The sequence below is a fragment of the Oncorhynchus masou genome, chromosome 27 (genome assembly GCF_036934945.1).
Source record: "Oncorhynchus masou masou isolate Uvic2021 chromosome 27, UVic_Omas_1.1, whole genome shotgun sequence".
NCBI lineage: Eukaryota > Metazoa > Chordata > Actinopteri > Salmoniformes > Salmonidae > Oncorhynchus > Oncorhynchus masou.
The window spans coordinates 20,775,866-20,793,486 of record NC_088238.1 but is presented as its reverse complement, the minus strand read 5'-3'; the positions used below and the strand labels follow the sequence as shown (position 1 = coordinate 20,793,486).

Genomic DNA, 17,621 nt, shown 5'->3' with positions numbered 1-17,621 from the left:
AAAAGCACCAACATTCCACATGAAATGCAAAAAGTCAACTTCTTTTTAAAATGTCATTTAGGCCTTGAAATATACTGTTGATAGAAACATTGGTATAAAATAATACAAAACCTGACTTTCTAAAACAACATGGCTTGCTTGTAAAGGGTTAGTATTTTTTGGTATGCAGCATGGGCTTCTATCAATTTAGGATTGTTGTTCCTTTCACCAGCTGCTGTCAGTATGTACAAAAATGGCTACCAACAGCACTCAGCAGACCCATAACTAGCATCCTCAAAATAACCAGGGTTAAGAAATTGACAGCAGATGTTGACAACGGAGCAGTGCTTTTTAATCCAAAATAGTGTGCTAAGAAAAGGACAGAGTAAACAGTTCCTTGCTGGCAGAACTCAAGGTCCTTGTGTAAAGAAACATGTGGGTTCATGGCTTGCCTCACTGAATTCCCCAAGCACCAACTTCCCAATGTCCCACTCACATATTGCAAGAAGTATTTTCCATAGATTCACATCCTTGAGAGGTCAGCTGTTCAGGTCCACCCAGTGGGTTCTTTATTTGATTTTCTGTACACATTTGCGCCCTATGGTGTATTTATGTGAGAAAGTGATGTGAGAATGTCTTTGCCCCATGTGTGGGAGTCATGATTCAGGCGGTGTGGTCTGGCTGGGCCCTCCACTGCGAGTACGAAGTTGTGACTGAGCAATATCAGCCAGGGCGCTTTGGATCTTTTCCAGTAGCAAGTCCCCTCGGTATACCACCTCTTCGAGACGTGCCGCTGCATCATGATTCTCCTCCTCCAACTGCCGCAGACTGGCCGCCTAGGGAGAGGGGCAGGGAATAAGATAAGAAAGGTAAGAGGTGGTGAGGGGAAAAAGAGGGAGTGAAGAAAGTCAATAAAATCTCCATACAAAATGTATAGAAACGGTAGTTATTTGAGCGTGAACTCATTGAAGTAATGTGTGCCAAAGTGAGAGTGGAGAGTAAATATTCCCATCTACACTTCTTATAATGTGATTCACCAAAGCTATTTGTTTGTATGCCCGGGACAGGGCTATGGTAACCAATGCTAAGGATAGCCACTTACAAGTCTGACTTGGATTGCAACCAAAGTAGTTACAGATTCCAGCCAGTCCTCAACTGGCTCCATATGCTATTTCCAAAGTAAGAGTATAGCAATACAGAATTAGAATTGAACTATCGCTTTCACTTGAAAGAATGTACTATAATAATTTTCAACATGGGAATGGCATTCTAGTTGGAGGTTTTCCACTCCTGTTGAATCACAGGAGTAAATTCAACCTCCATACCTGTAGAGCTGCCGTGGACTCCTCACTAGGCAGTGAGTCAATCAGCACGTCCACATCCTTAGCTGTCCGGGCAATGAGTGCAGCAAATAGTTGGGCATACTCTAGGGAAAGAAATAACAACCCCATTTCAAATTAAAGATGTAATCCGTAAACTTTTCATATGCAAATAGCGCTGTTAGGTCAATGTCGTTATTTCCGTCAAATTGTATTACATTTATGCGACATAAGATTACATTTGTATCAGCAAGGTGTCAAAAATGATTTTCACATTGCTGGTGGCTAACAATGTAAGCAAATGGAAAGGGTATGTCTTGAACTTGGGTCACCCTGTCCGAAGGCAAACACACTGTCCACTGCTCCACTTGGGGAAAGTCATAACAGACTACATTGGCTAGGTTCCTTATACAAACCCCTCAGAACTGGAAGCACTCCAAATTTCTTGCCTTCCTATGTCCATCCTTACCTCCAACAGCATCACAGGAGAGTACATCAGAGAAATAGAATCAAGGATTCTATTTCTGTTGAGTACAACCCACTTCTGACACCAGTGCATTGTTGGTTAAGGGCTTGTATGTAAGCATTTCACTGTAAGGTGACCTGTTGTTGTATTCGGCGCAAATAACATTTGCTTTGTAGCAAACGGTGGGTGTAAGTCTTGAACTCCGGTTGCCCCGGCCCAAAGGCAAACATGCCCCAATGGTATCCTGCTTGGATCTAATATTTGACATGTCCTTACCCTCAGTGGGGTTCGATGGCTGGTCCTTGTTGATTGCTGTCTGTATGTTGCTGAACGAAGCTGGCGGCGCACACTGCTGCAGCACCCCGATTGCATTGCAAAACTGATCAGCAAGCTGAAATACATCAAAAACCCGTCAGAAAAATATTGTCATGGGAGCATTTTGACCTAACACAAATATAAGACATTAAACAACGTGATTGTTTGTTAGGTAGCTAAAGTTAGTTAGCTCAGCAAACCTTGCACCCGAGAACCGATAAGGAGAACTTAGCCAACTAGCTGGCTGTCATTATTCAGCCTAGTCCGCTTCCAAATACTAAGTCAGTCAATCTTAACGTGACATGACAATTTGCAGAGCATGACAAAACAATTGTGGGGTGTACTAATAGCTAAATGAAAAAAATGTATCATACCGAATTGACTGCATCTTGAAGTTGCGTTAGCCTGTCCGCCATCTTTGTTGTTTCTCCCACTTCTCCAAAATTGGATTTCCGGGCAGACTAAACGTTTCTTAGCGTGTTGTTGCCACCCACAGGTTGGAGTACACAACGCACACAGTGAAAGAGAATCAAAGAAAGAAAACAAAACTGGAAAATTAGTATCAGGGATATTTAAGTAATGTAATCAGTATCTGATAGCTATCCTAACTGGAATATAGAAGGAGGGGATGCTATTCAGTTTGACCGCAGCGCTTGTAATCTAAAGAATCCGGAACGTGCTTATACATTTCCCAGACTACAGCAGTAACAACAGGAAGTGTACCGCTTGGCTAAGGAGTTTCTCGCTAAGGTAAATCTACGAGCATCGGTTCGTTTAGTGTGCAATTTCACTTTTCTTCTGACAGCTAAGTATAGTAACTTTTCAGAAAATACAATACCAACATGAGACTCTTGCAGCTTCTGTTTGCTTGTATTTTCAGTGATCGATTCACCTGATTTCCGTAGCATTTAACTAGCTACTGTAGCTAGCTAACCTTGTTGATTCGCTAGCTAGTATCTGACTGACAACTGTCTAACAACATCATTCCGATTGCGACAGTCAGTAGGTTGTCGTAATTATCAGCTAGCTAAAGTACCCTGTTCGAATACTTTGCAAACATCATTTTGGTGTCCACTGATCAGTCACTGGAACAAGAGTCAAACTCTGAAGGTTAGCTGTATACCAGGGGCGTATTCATTACGCCGATTCTATTGTGAAACGTTTCCCAAACGGAAGCAAACGGGGCGGGACCTTCCTTAAATTGTCCAGTAGAAACTCTTGTTTTTCTCTGTTTGCTTCTGTTTGGTTCTTAAAGGTAAAACGGTTTACGTAATGAATACGTCCCTGCTGACCGGGAGATTATGCGAGCTATTTAGGCAGTAAAAGTACATGAATGAGGGTCCAAGACCAAATCATGATGTTTAGTATTGTTTGGATATGGTGACTGTCAGGATTTTATTCCATCCATTTTGACAAGCTCATGTGCCAAGTATTTATGTAATGGATGCCAAGATGCCACTTTGCCTAAGAATCTTAAGTCTTCCTCTAAGTTACATTAGGACTCATTTGATAAATATGGTTGGATCTCCCTCTAGTTTAGCACATACTTATACCAATCCAATACTTTCAAATCCTTGAGGGGCAGTGAGCAAGTGCACATTCCAGGGAGAAGGGGGAGAAATTGAATGATGTATTCATGTTTGGTGAGGCTTTGGCGCAGCATCTTAACCTTATTTTCCTTCCAGTGTACTTATTCGAACCGAGATGTCGTGTTCATTAGAAAATGTATTGTCAGACGCCAAGTCGCTGGTGGAAAGACTTCGCAACCATGACAATGCAGCGGAGGTACTTATCGAACAGACAACGTCCCTTAACAAGAGGGTGGAGGCGATGAAACAGGTAATGCCAATGTCACTGGTGGTGCAGCTCTTTTGATTGGTGTTGGAAAGGGTACACACTTGCCTTTAACTGACCTTTATTGAGTTGACTGGAGTTCTGTGTATCTGTTTGTAGTATCAGGAGGAGATTGAGTCGCTGAACCGGGTAGCCCGGCATCGGCCCCGTTCCAGCCTCGTCATGGGCATCCAACAGGAAAACCGTCAGATCCGTGACCTACAGCAGGAAAACAAAGGTAGAGCAGAGTGTGATAAGCTGAAAAACAAATGAAGCTACTCTATTTATTGGTTTCATAACAGGCATATTACCAGTTGAAAAAGTACCCTGTCTGGATAAATCCATAGAAATGTGGGTATCTTCTCTCCCTGCAGAGTTGAGAACCTCCCTGGAGGAACACCAGTCTGCCATAGAGCTCATCATGACTAAATACAGGGAGCAGGTCTTCAGACTCCTCATGGCCAGTAAGAAGGACGACCCAGCCATCGTCAACCAATTAAAGGAGCAGCACGCCACTGTGAGTGACCCACCCTCTTCTAGTGTCACATCGCACTCAGGAGCTACCCTTTCTTCTTGTATTGAAGAAGTTCAAAGCAAATATTTATATTGTTTCTATTCTATGACTCTGCAGGAAATGCAAGCGCACATAGAAAAGATCAACGAGATGGCTACGGTGATGAGGAAGGCCATCGAAGTGGATGAGGGGAGGTTGTGTGAAGACGAGGAGAGGATCAAACAACTAGAGGTGAGTCACACAGGTTGTCTGTATTCTCACTGTTTACCAAAAGCATTGACTGAGTACTAACAGTACTACTATTTCAAACATACTGTTAAAAATATATGCATGTTTTTTTTGAGCAGCTGGAGAACAGTGGTCTTCGTGAGCTGCTAGGGATCAGTCGAGAAGCCTTCCTCGTTCTGACGAGAGAGGAGGCCTCAGATAGCACATCCCTGTCTGCCCTGTTGACCAGTGCCGACATCAGCCTCCGGAAGAGTTAGGCCCACACCAGCACGAGCTTGGAGTGTGTGTGTGTGTGTGTATGCGCCCCCACCTTGTACAGACCATACCCCCCCAATCACCTACAGCCACACAGACTCCCAGAGTGCACTCAACCACGAACGATGCCCCAGGTCATACTGCCGCCCAACTGTCACACTACATTGGAGGTATACAGTTGGAAGCCTCTGAGACAAATGGGAAAATCCTCCAGCAGTTTAGTCTGTCATGCATTTTAATCTTGGCACGCATTGTGCTATATCTGATGAGCCTGTGGGGTTTTAAAGTGTGAATGAGTGAAAGTGCTGCTCTTGAATGACAATAAAACACTTGAAAGAAACATGTTAAACTGAAACCCAGTGGTGGAAAATATGTATGTGTGAACAGGACTATTTGGAATGCACATCTTACTGTACGTAGACTGTAAATTGGACCTAATGGTTGCACCATGATACATCACAACTTCACTGATGACAAACGTTTGGGCCAAGAGGAGCAGAGAAACGAACAACTGATTTTTAGGAAAAACAATTTATCAAATTTCTCACACAACAAAACAAACACTGTAGACAAACAACCCATTTTAAAACAAGACATGGCACATGAAAAGGTAAGTACCTAAGAGCTGTAGTGAAAAATACTGAAAGGTAACCTTGACCTTTAAGAAAGCTTCATCGGTAGTCTTAGTGCATAGAAGCATTTCCTAGTGAGGAATTTCAACAGTATGGCTATAATTTTACAATGTCGGTGTCCTCACACCCCTGTGTGTTTTGGTTTGCAAACTGAGAAAAGTAGAAATGGCCATTTCAGTCTTTCCCATCCTTGACATTGTAATCCTAATCTGAATCCTGTCAGGTGATTCTACTAACCATAAAATATCAATAAATTCCCTATCAAATTTTAATTCAACATCCTGTCGTGTGCAAATGGCGAGTATTCACCAAATCACTGGTTGGATATTACACTGCATCTGAGGATACCTTGTTGTTTTGCACAAGAGGGAAAATAATCTCTTAAATTATCTACTTAAATTTCAATATTACTGAACATTTGGAGGAAAAACTGACATCGGTCATGGAATGCATTAATAAACCATGTCATGTGACTGCAGGCAAACTCCTGTACACATCATTAATGCCTCAATAAGCCAGCTTTTCATACCAAAGCACATACTGGGTGGGTAATGAGAGAGAAATAACCTAAAGAAAAGGTCCCACAAAACACATATTGGACTACCTTAAAATTAGTGTTTCCCCTAGGTTCAATAAATTGCCGAGACGCGCTTTTAAAGGGATAGTCGTTTGGTCAATGATTGCAGGTCTATGGGAACAGCTGGCAGGACATTGTGCTTACAATACTAGCAATGCACCCACCCAGCTACCCTTGCACCACTGCTAAAGAAAAGGCATAGGGGAAACACTGAAAATGCTTTACCAAACGAAAGCTGGCAATAGAGAACATAAACAGCAGGCCACCTGACAGAGCAATAGAGGCTGTGGCACTTGTTTGCTCTTCCTGCTACTGCTCAACACTTCAGGAAACCCCCCTTGGGTTGTGCCGTGGCGGAGATCTTTGTGGGCTATACTCGGCCTTGTCTCAGGATGGTAAGTTGGTGGTTGAAGATATCCCTCTAGTGGTGTGGGGGCTGTGCTTTGGCAAAGTGGGTGGGGTTATATCCTTCCTGTTTGGCCCTGTCCAGGGGTATCATCGGATGGGGCCACAATGTCTCCTGACCCCTCCCGTCTCAGCCTCCAGTATTTACGCTGCAGTAGTTTATGTGTCGGGGGGCTAGGGTCAGTTTGTTATATCTGGAGTACTTCTCCTGTCTTATCCGGTGTCCTGTGTGAATTTAAGTATGCTCTCTCTAATTCTCTCTCTGAGGACCTGAGCCCTAGGACCATGCCTCAGGACTACCTGGCATGATGACTCCTTGCTGTCCCCAGTCCACCTGGCCGTGCTGCTGCTCCAGTTTCAACTGTTCTGCCTGCGGCTATGGTATCCTGACCTGTTCACCAGACGTGCTACCTGTCCCAGACCTATTATTTGACCATGCTGGTCATTTATGAACATTTGAACATCTTGACCTTGTTCTGTTATAATCTCCACCCGGGACAGCCGGAAGAGGACTGGCCACCCCTCATAGCCTGGTTCCTCTCTAGGTTTCTTCCTAGGTTTTGGTCATTCTAGGGAGATTTTCCTAGCCAACGTGCTTCAACACCTGCATTGCTTGCTGTTTGGCTGGGTTTCTGTACAGCACTTTGAGATATCAGCTGATGTACGAAGGGCTATATAAATACATTTGATTTGATTTTGGCTATATCACCATTTCCTATAAACGTCAGTGCTCAGGATCCACCTACACCTGCCACTTGTGGTTTATGATTTTAGAGTGCTATCAAATATGTCCATGAACTCAAGAGAGGATACATTTTATGCTGCAAGTTCCCACCCATACCACTAATTGTTCGATTCAACAACTGTTATTTCAATATAAACATCGCTCATATTTCTTAAATGTAATTGTTCATATTTGTAAATAGAAAAAAAATAGTGGCCTCAGTTTTATAGAACATGGTGTAAAAGTGACAGTTTGCATACGAAAATGTTGACAAAACATTAAAAACAATTTGCAGCCATTGGAGCCAAAATGGGCATACCCAGAACTCCCTGACAGTGGTGTCATACCCATTAAAACTGGGGGGACATATGCCCTCCAATTTCATTGAGTGGTATTAAGATAAACAAAGTATACTTACTTTTACACTAAAATGAATACCTACCTACCAAATGTTGCTGTCAAAGCCATTTCAAAAAGACTGTCTGCATCTTACTGTTCCAAATGTTTTCTTGTGCTATTCAGTGGTACTAAAACACATATGTTGCCCATACTGGTATGCTGTAACCCTAGTTGTTTAAAGGCACTGTGATGTACTAGGAGAGAGGGTGGCCAACTATTTTGGCACAATATTAAGTGGCAGCGGTAACAACTTCCTCAGTACCGTCTAAGAACATGCAGCCAAATACCACAAGACTGAGGAAGTGAATCAAATCATGCTTGAAAATAATCTTTTGAAAATTCTGTGTGCACTTTGTGACAAAGTTCCTCCCCAGGCATATAAACACTACCTTAATGGACTGTTACCATCATCAAAGGCATGAAAACATACATAATCATACATAAGACTCCAAACGCAATGGTGCTTCCCCTGTAGATAGAGAGCCCATGCCCCATAGCACCCTCCTAGTGGGGTGAATCTGTCTACCTGGCTGGGTAAAGTGGGTGGGTTTAAAGGAGGAGGGGTGTGCACTCGCCAGCGGACTCCCTCCTGCCAGTCAGCTGTCGGGCACGGGCGAGGAGACGGGAAGGGAGTGAGGACGTGTGGTGGCTTGGGTCCAGAACGTTGGTCTTGCGGCGCTCCCGCTCTTGCAGCCACATGAGGTAAGGGCTGGGGGGGAAGAAGGGCCGTGTGCGTTCCCGGTAGAGCTGTAGCACGATACCAGACACACCCAGAACCACCCACACTGTGATCATGATGAAATCTGGAAGACCAAGAGGACAAAAATATGTTAGGTTGAAAGGTCAAAATCAGGTGCACAACATATGGCCTGCCTGCAGGTTAAATAAAAGAAAACTCTCTGAAGTGATTTTACTCACCAATGTCCTGGAAAGGCACATCAGTAAAGGCCTTGCTGAAGTTGTCGTTGAGGAAGCGTTTGAGGATGTTAAGGGTGATGTAGGAGAGGCTGGTATATATGTAAGCATTCACAGCCAGCACCACAGCATAGGCTCCAGCTACACCACACGTAGTGATGTTACCCTGCAGACAGACAACACCCACACAGCAATTTTACGCAGAGGCTCCATTTCCATATTTGTCCTCCCAAATCTTTGAAAGTTCTAAGCACTTCTTAAGTTTAAAGTGGGAGAGGACTATGGCGTTGAATTGGACAGCCACTGTAAATAAAGTGCAGAGGGGTAGGGACCCGGGCCTACCTCTCTTGGCCATCGGACAAAGAAGAGCGGTACCACCACCACGATGCAGCTGAACGTCACCCAGAACACCACATTCGAACGGAACACCTGTATGTCACCTGAGGAAGTGATGAGAACTTTTTTACAACTTTGCTACAATACTTTGTGTCATACAACATTCATCTGATTGAACATTATCCTGCTTGAACTAGTCATAAATAATAATCTGACATAGGTGTTTTTTGGTTCTTTTACCGACAGGCGTGAAGAAGACAATGGAGGAGATGAGGAACCCCAACATGAGACCGACGGCGACGACACAGGACATAACTGAGCCGAAGCGCCACCAGCTCATCACCAGGATAACTCCCCCCACTACGCCAATCACTGCTGTCAGGGTCAGGCGGACTGCAGGGAGGAAACACAGACACTTCTGTCAGGGTCAGATGGAGAGGGAGTTGGACAAATATCTGAATGATAACCTGAGCTTCTGGCAGGAGGTCCAACTCAGACTGACCCCAAATAAATGAAAGCAAGTCCAGGAATTCTAAACTCAACTTCTCTACAGATAATTAAAGAATGTTAATCTATCTTTATACTAAATCATGTGTTCTTCAGCATGTTGGAACCCGTGCGCCAACTTAATTACTGGAATGGGCTTTTACAGTGAGATGTTTGTTCTATGCAGAAATGTGTTGTTTCACACTGAACTGTGTGTTGTGCACTGGGGAAGTTTTCCATTGCGTCCTGGATGAGTTCTGCCACCCATCCATCAGCTCCACCACTGACCAAATCACATTAGGGTTCGAGTGTGTAATTCTGAATTCAAACGCTCACCGCCATCCTCTATGACTAACACATATACAAGCCAACACTGTCATCACCTTGCATATGGGGCGCACAAATACCCATGCAAGCCATTCTAGGTTTCTCCAAATCAAAATACACAAACTGTAAAATAAGCATAAGATGCATACGTGACATGTTTTGCTCTGCCTTTTAGATGGCATGTGAGGCGGCAGGTATCCTAGTGGTTAGAGTGTTGGGCCAGTAACCGAAACGTTGCAAGATCGAATCCCCAAGCTGACACGGTATAAATATGTTGTTCTGCCCATGAACAAGGCAGTTAACTCACTGTTCCTAGGCTGTCATTGTAAATAAGAATTTGTTATTAACTTATTTGCCTAGTTAAACAAAAGGTTAAATTAATTTAAAAAAATTAAATATCACTTATCTTCATACTGTAACAACTGTACTGACTTAGTACTGACAAATCTGATTGCATTTCCCAGTTAATGAAACTAACAGGAGTTTCTTTCAACTGAGCTGACCTGATTGAATCACAGAAAAACTTTGCTTTCAGGGGGCACCGACTGGAGCTTCCAAATTAAAATAGGATAATTTTGGGGGGGAAATCATATTGACATGGCATGACTATCTAATTTGCATTTATGAAAGACCTGTGACGATTAATGCAATTTGTCTGGCCGCAAAGCCAGTTTGTATGGCTAATTTCATTCCAAAATACTGTATGCTTTGGAGGCGCATTAAAAACTACAGAGGGAGTACAGAGATAACTGAACAAGCATATGACCAAATAAACTGAAGACCAATATTTACTATAGAAAAAACACACAACATAATTAATGTCCTTATCAACCTGGCTGACAAGGTCTACAATCTTATGTTCATTTGAAATCACTTGAACTTACTGTCATAGTCCAGTTTTGTAGTTCTTGTGATCAGGACAAAAAAAAGAAACGCTGCAAAGCCAAAGCCCATACAGAATAGCTCTGAGAGAGAGGAAGATGGCGAGGGGAACAAGGGAGGAAAGTTTAATACGGGAGAGCAACACAATAAACACACATTTTTTAGCATGACATCTACAACTGGTTTCATAGACCCAGATTAAACCTGTTACATGACCAGCGAATAGTCTATTTATTATTTTTCTTTCACATTATTTTTGCCCATTATGTGGGAGCAACAGTTTACAACAAGACCTTTAACCTCCAGCCCATATTTTCATTAGCTGGCTGGCATGAACTTTAAATGAGACTTGGACTTTCACAAACCATAAATTACTGGGATACAGCTAGTTGGGAGCGGCTATTTATTACTGGTGTTCTACAGGGAGGAAAAGCCCTCGACTTCCCAGACTTATCTTCCAGTGATGTAGTGGAAAACTTGGTAAGTCAACACTTGTTTCCACCTACTCACCACATTTGAAAAAGCGGTGCCCAAAGAAGCACACGAAGAGGCCAGCTAAACCAGCGATGGTGAAGAAGATCCTTGTGGATATTTTCCCTAGAAGAAAAGAAAGTACATCAGCCTTTAGTCATTCTGTCTTTCCCCATAGTTGGTCTAACTTGTTGTTGGTCATACAAGAGACACTGTGTCGATTGTTTCTCTTTTTTCTCCTGCTCTGAAATTGCTTATTGCTCCATTACAGTGTGTTACTGTTGACAAGAGTTGATATATGGGTTCATAAGTCAGTTGCTAATCAAGATAGAGGCTGAAATCAGCTGACAACATATTCCCAGGGGACTGGTGTTGATCTTCCCTGGTCTTAAATGCATGCTGTCCTTCAAGGTGCATTCTATAAGATTTCCACGGAAATAGCCCTCAAGGTCTCAGCCAGAACGATTGCAGTACAGTAAATGTCTTGTGTAGAATGACATGATGCTCTTCTTCCACTCAACAACAAGTCTCATTGAATAAGGCCCCGGGAATTCAGACAGGAATACTCAGATATCTTTAGAAATGTCTCTATTATAGAAATATTGACTGACATTTCCCTGCAAAAAGACCCTTTTGACCCAGTGCTGGTTGTCCCACTTACCCAGAGTGTCGCAGCCATCCAGGGTGGAGGAGAAGCTGCAGGCGTAGGTGTGGACAGGGATATACGAGGAAGAGGTGTTAAGCACTGGGTCTCTGACTATGACAGAGTAGATGACACCCTGGCCCGGGATGGAGCTAAACACTACCTCTGTCTTATCATTGGATGATAGTGTCATGACCTACAGGGAGAATTTGTTTTTAGAAAAGCTCATCATACCATTACACCACAACCGGCAAGTTTACAGTCTACAATCCCAATCTGTATCCCAATCTGTATTTTTATACATGTCCATTTTGCACAAAATTCACACTATTATCAACTCACCCTTTTCCCATGCTCTCTCATGGTCTGCACATTGGCCACACTCTGGATGCTGGTGATGAGGCTCTGCTCTGAAAGGTCGCTCTCAGGCAGGAAGTACTGGTAGATGTCATACCTCAGGCGCCATCGAGTGTTTTCACCTACTTCAGTGTCACAGGCGGGCGGATTGGAGCCCCTGAGGAGGTTAAAACAGAGGTCAGTTCACAATCGATTCTGAAAGTTTGCTTTAAAGTATGAATGCGCATTTGGGGGAAACAGCACCACTGTTCGCCCCCCAGTGCCTTTGTTATTGTTTTGTTGATGAAAACAGAGCAGAGAAGAGTCCGGCTGCGTGGGGGAAAAAAGTGCACTGCATATTTGGCTGTTCTATCGTGTGTACAGTGATGTCAGCGGAGAAAAACAGTGGTTGTTTACAGTAACTTATTTGTTGTTGTAATATCCTAAACGGACATGGCACTTTCACCTATTAAGGATTCCAGCTTTAAAACAGAAATGTTGTAGATTTTTTTATTTAAAAAATTCAACATTTTTCACAACGAAATAAGATGGCTCAGAAGGGCCGTCACAAATAATAATAACACAACAATATGAAACTGCAACGGAAAGGGCCGGAGTCTCTTTCTTTTTTTAAAATACAATTCTGAGACTACGCAAAATAAGTGTCCCCATCACTTTTGTCTCATTCAAAATCTTTGAGACTCTTTTTTTTGTTTTGCCACAGACCTCCCAGACCTCTTTGGTCTTTTGCTTTTTGAATCACTGCTTTTCAAAACCTATTTATTTTTGTTCCAGGTAAATTTAGATACAGTTCAGTCTACAGACCACAGGCCAATGTTACATTATAGCTGCTTGATGTATAATAGGGAGATTTTGTGTTTTTGTGTGTGTGTGTGTATGTGTGTGTATGTGTGTGTGTGTGTGTGTTTTCCGCTCTGCAGTCTGCTTGGCCCTGACAGAATTTTGTGTGTGTTTCCACTCTGCGGTCCGTGTAATGCGAGTGAGTAGGTACTGTATGTGGAAATACTAAAAGCCAGCACTTCCCATATCCTGGTCACCAGATCTGTTTGGGCTGTCTTGCCAACTCCTATGATCATTATCACACCATAGCCTGATTAATAGCAACAAAGTATTTTCTTTATTTACATTAGAAAATATCAATGATTTCCCTCTCCAAACATTCTGAAGAGGTTGGGTTCCAATCACTGTACCTCAACACTTGTGGGTAAATCTATTTTCTCTACTAAAGCACATTCCTAGCCAGAGCCCTGGCATTAAAACATTTCTTACTCTGCTTCCACCACAACGAAAGCCACACAAATGTAGGACAACACATAATGCACCCATAAGAATGCATTGTCTTTCAGTCACAGGACAATTTCTTTGGCTAATTGTTGACTTTTCACCAGGGTTAACTTTAAAACAAAAACATATGCAGAGTGTGCCCTGCCTCACATATGTTTGCAGTGAGACAGAAGTGATTAAATCAAAGATGCTCATTTATAAACCCTCTAGTGTGTTGTTACCTTGAATATCCAATATTTGCAGGTCCAAAGCGGATTGTAGTCTCAAAAATGTTGTAGTGGAGATAGATATTTGGGTCAATGTCCAGGTCAAACGCCAGATTACAAGCTCCAGGGACTGGGTCTGCAGAGAGAGAGAAAACACGTTATTAAAACCAGCCAATCAAGTTACTGTTTTTTCTTGAAGTCCATTGACAGTACAGTAGTAGCAGACTGTTGAGAGTTTGTACCATTGGTCTATGCAGATGGCCTACTGGTGACTGTGGAGAAGTGTAGAGTGCAGATTACTCTACACAGATACAATCAGTTTGGTGGAAGACAAAACAGCTTTGAAATTTGTTCTCAGTTGACTATTTGTTTTGTTCAATAATCCACTTGACATACTTTGTTTTGGGGTTTGTTTGAAACAGGCTCCACATCTACAAGATACTCTTGCTATTGTTTTGACATGGTATATGGATTGGTTAAAACAGTGGTGGATTGAGGGTGAGTAGTGAGAGGTAAAATATCCTGGAACCCTAAAAGTAATGTAAGGCATTGACAGATAGTGGGAGGCCACCTAAAACTGTAGAGGAATTGGTGGATTATTTTGGGAAGCGGAGATGGAAGGGCATACATACCAGAGCTGGTGTAGGGGAGGATGACCCCAGTGCCGGCCACAGAGTCCCCATCAGGGGCCAGCAGGAACCAGGAGAGCTTGGTCTGACCGGGGATCAGGGGTGAGAGAAGGCCTGAGTCCACCGCTGTTAGAGAGAGGCCAATCTCTGGCATCTGCCCAAAGTAGTCAACCAGACAACCAGAAAATCACTCAAATAGTCAGTCAACAACACAGCCCTAATCCATCCAACTCTGTCGCCAAACCAAAGCCTGAAATCCCATGAAGACCCATGTTCTAAAGCTCTAAGTCAGTATTTAGTTGATTTCAATGCACTGATTTGCCTAAAAGTTTCAGTTGCTCTCAATTTTCTATGTATCCTGGCAAATAATGTCTCCATTGTGAGTAACTAATGTAGTAGTTACCATACTACCACCATGTTATTACTGCTTTATTCAGTGCTGTAATGTAAAGTACTACTGAAATGTGCACAGACGACCGACTGACCACCTCTTCACACCTAGCTGTAGGCTATACCTGCCAGATGGTTTTGACAGACAGTGGAGAAAGAACGACTTGTAGTGATATTCACTTCCAGACGACACTCATTAACTGTCTACGCTGTGTTTGGTACATTTGCCCCTTAATAGTTGGGGACAGTTTTCATTGTTGACTTCACTACAGTCAGAGCATGTTTACAGCTTTAGCCTATTCCCACCATGAGTTACAACTACTTTGAGTTACTTGTGTTACGGCTACTTTGAGTTAGTTCAAAGTGTTTTCAGTAGAAAGAGGGAAAGGCGTTCACAAAGGTTTCCGTCAGCACCAAAGAGCTTGTGACCAGCCTAACACATGACCACAGCTCTACTCAAGAGTGTCTGCAAATCTCACAAGACTCTGCCGTAAGTGGGTCACTAAAAACGGTGTGTGTGATAGGGTGATTGGAGATTGTTTCGTCACCCATCCCTTTGGATCTCTGGGACCAAGGCCAGGATTGGTCAATCCATCTTAGCCTTGCCTCATTCCCTGTCTTCCTCCCATGATGAGCAACCAGTCTGGTTCCATATCATCTGACTTCCCTCCACAAGTCAGTGGACCAATAAGTGCCGATCGTGTGTGTGAGTTTGTTTGTACGTGTTTGATAGGGCAATAGGTCATTTTGAATGAATGAACATTGACCTGAATTAGACTATTAGATAAATCTTTTTTACTGTGAGCGTGTGTGTTTGTGCGTGAGCCAGTGTCTTACCCTGGTGTAGGACAGCGTAGCATTGCTGTGCTGTGTGTGGAACTGGAGGGTGATAAAGGCCACGTCAAGGGGGATTCTGGAGACCACAGCCTGCACTGTCTCGTTCTCATTCACATTCACGTTCTGAAAGGTGTTGAACAGGAAAACCACCCGATCTGAGAGAGGAAATACATGTTACAGCATTATCCTCCCAGGCTATCCACAACCTGTTACTAGGTTTATTTATATACAGTGGGTCCTAAATTATTGACACCGTTAAAGATGAGCCAAAATGACTGTATAAAATCAAAACTTAAAATACTGAGCTACAGTATATTCTATGCTCAACACATTTGGAAATTATATTGTTTTAAACTAATACAATTGCTCAGAGAAAGAGATTCTGTTTAACTAGTAATACTTTTTTCTCAAAAAGGTAGTGGTAAAAAGTATTGACACCGCTGTTTTCAATACCACTCAATACCTCACCTTGCAAGGATAAAACATTTTAGAAAAAGGCTCAGTGCTTTTATGAGTTGGCCACCCGTAAGTGTGAATGTCTTTCCAGTTCTGCTGTTCTGATTTCCATTGACGGCCCACTGATAAATCTCGCACAGGGTGCTGTGACTATGTGGTTACCCCTGTGGTTGTGACAACATCATCCAGGATGTGAGCCTATCGTAAGTACATCTGAGAAGGACACCTTTAATCCACAACATATACCAAAAACAAGGCAGGCCAGATCCTCATACAACACAACTATTGTATCTACTGTGACACCAAATATCTCTCTCTCTCTCTCTCTCTCTGGGTACAAGAGTAATAGACTGAAAAAGAAGCATGACCGCCATGATGGGTTCTTTTCCATTTGTTTAACAAAAAAAACATAAGCAGCCAATTCCTAATGCTTGCTGCTTTCTCAAGCATTAAATATGTCAATGGCATCCAACCTGTCCACTAGGGCCAATCCAAAGATGCCTCACTAGCGGCCATTTCACTTGCAGTGTAATTAGCCCTACATTTCAATAATATGTAGTATTAAAGGAATTAGATTCCATGAGAGAAATATCTATGTTTTAATGCTGTGCATACTGGCATGGCAGGAGTGGGTGTATACAATCAGCATTTTATCCTATGTTTACTGTAGCATTTACATAGCCTATACAACCTGGGTATGAAATTGAGTGAAAGATTTTTTTGAAATCCCAGACTAATTCCACATAACTATGTTACTGTTGAAGACATATTGAATAGTGTTTTGCTTCCACTTTTCCAGCAACTAGTACAACTGTCTTCACTTCATCATAACCCAAACAATAAGGTTGTTTAATTCCATTGTTTGTTTTTGTTGATATTTGAGACTTTGTAAACAAACAATGCCATTTCAAAATACAACTAGTTAACGTTAGTCCATGTCATGGACTATCAGCCCGTGCATCCACAGTTCCATCTATGAATTTGAGTGGTTCATATTTCTCCAGCCTCAATGTGAAGACTAACTACAACAATAGGTAACATCTCCAAACATAGGAATGGTTAACAATTCACTGAGTTAGTGGAGTTGATATCTCTGATTCAAAGAAGGCGTATGTATATATCTTCTTCATATAAAACAATAAGACGCTAACGTTAGCTAGAGTATGATTGGCTTTCAACCAGAAACCTTGATGCAATCTGAAAGTTATACAAATTAATCTCTTGCCAATTTTATTTTAAAATATTAAAAGCACGACTTACTTTCCATTTGTGCTACAACTCCATCACAGACCAAGACATATAAAAATATGTACATTAGCCAGGAGGACGGCATTTTCTTTGGGCCCACGTTCCTACTTCCTAGTGTGCTACAACAGTTGCAACACAGTTTCTGAGATATTCAATAAAGGCTACAGGCCAGTGCAACATAGTGTGGCTACAAATTCGTTTTCATTGCTGTTGTTGCTTCCGCGGAACAACTCCAACCACGTCCGGTTGCTCAAACGTACAACGAATGTCAACTGCTGCAAGCTACTTCCTTTCTCCAGGAGACGTCAAAACAAACTGGGCAGGTCCCAGTCCCTAGTCCTCGCGGGCGTTCCAGAACACAGAGATTGTAACCTCGTGCTTGGTTTACATTTGCCCAATCACTGAACAAAGCAGCAACTGGGTGATTATCATGAAACCAGTTTTAAACATATCTGTAGCAAATTGGTTTACAAAACCATAATGCATCTGCAAAAATCAACTATCATTC

At 42.5% G+C, this 17,621-nt stretch overlaps 3 protein-coding genes across 8 annotated transcripts; 1 reads left to right on the top strand and 2 right to left on the bottom strand.

Moving 5' to 3' along the window:
• Positions 1-314: 314 nt before the first annotated feature.
• LOC135515765 (mediator of RNA polymerase II transcription subunit 21) lies at positions 315-3,203 on the bottom strand. 3 transcript variants are annotated; one of them, XM_064939480.1, is made up of 5 exons: positions 2,922-3,203; positions 2,454-2,540; positions 2,041-2,155; positions 1,305-1,405; positions 315-815 (listed from the first exon to the last, which is right to left on the bottom strand). In XM_064939480.1, the coding sequence occupies exons 1-5, from the start codon at positions 2,985-2,987 to the stop codon at positions 636-638; spliced, it is 549 nt and encodes a 182-aa protein (XP_064795552.1). In that variant the 5' UTR covers positions 2,988-3,203; the 3' UTR covers positions 315-635. The 3 variants fall into 3 exon arrangements, with proteins under 3 accessions (XP_064795552.1, XP_064795553.1, XP_064795554.1); XM_064939481.1 differs by having other exon boundaries at positions 2,454-2,550; positions 2,922-3,011; XM_064939482.1 differs by having other exon boundaries at positions 2,454-2,550; positions 2,918-3,007.
• Positions 3,204-3,684: 481 nt separating this feature from the next.
• LOC135515764 (FGFR1 oncogene partner 2 homolog) lies at positions 3,685-5,252 on the top strand. 2 transcript variants are annotated; one of them, XM_064939479.1, is made up of 5 exons: positions 3,784-3,918; positions 4,033-4,150; positions 4,287-4,429; positions 4,544-4,657; positions 4,774-5,252. In XM_064939479.1, exons 1-5 carry the CDS (start codon positions 3,784-3,786, stop codon positions 4,909-4,911), a joined length of 648 nt encoding a protein of 215 aa, XP_064795551.1. In that variant the 3' UTR covers positions 4,912-5,252. The 2 variants fall into 2 exon arrangements, with proteins under 2 accessions (XP_064795549.1, XP_064795551.1); XM_064939477.1 differs by having other exon boundaries at positions 3,685-3,918; positions 4,287-4,657.
• On the bottom strand, positions 4,041-17,434 carry LOC135515761 (transmembrane 7 superfamily member 3-like). Of its 3 annotated transcripts, none has more exons than XM_064939473.1 (13): positions 17,126-17,434; positions 15,410-15,564; positions 14,186-14,336; positions 13,569-13,689; positions 12,049-12,220; positions 11,725-11,902; positions 11,103-11,189; positions 10,595-10,675; positions 9,138-9,290; positions 8,904-9,001; positions 8,565-8,727; positions 8,222-8,449; positions 4,041-4,131 (listed from the first exon to the last, which is right to left on the bottom strand). In XM_064939473.1, exons 1-13 carry the CDS (start codon positions 17,196-17,198, stop codon positions 4,094-4,096), a joined length of 1,698 nt encoding a protein of 565 aa, XP_064795545.1. In that variant the 5' UTR covers positions 17,199-17,434; the 3' UTR covers positions 4,041-4,093. The 3 variants fall into 3 exon arrangements, with proteins under 3 accessions (XP_064795545.1, XP_064795547.1, XP_064795546.1); XM_064939475.1 differs by having other exon boundaries at positions 4,043-4,131; positions 8,173-8,449; XM_064939474.1 differs by lacking the exon at positions 4,041-4,131 and having other exon boundaries at positions 5,425-8,449.
• Positions 17,435-17,621: the final 187 nt, after the last annotated feature.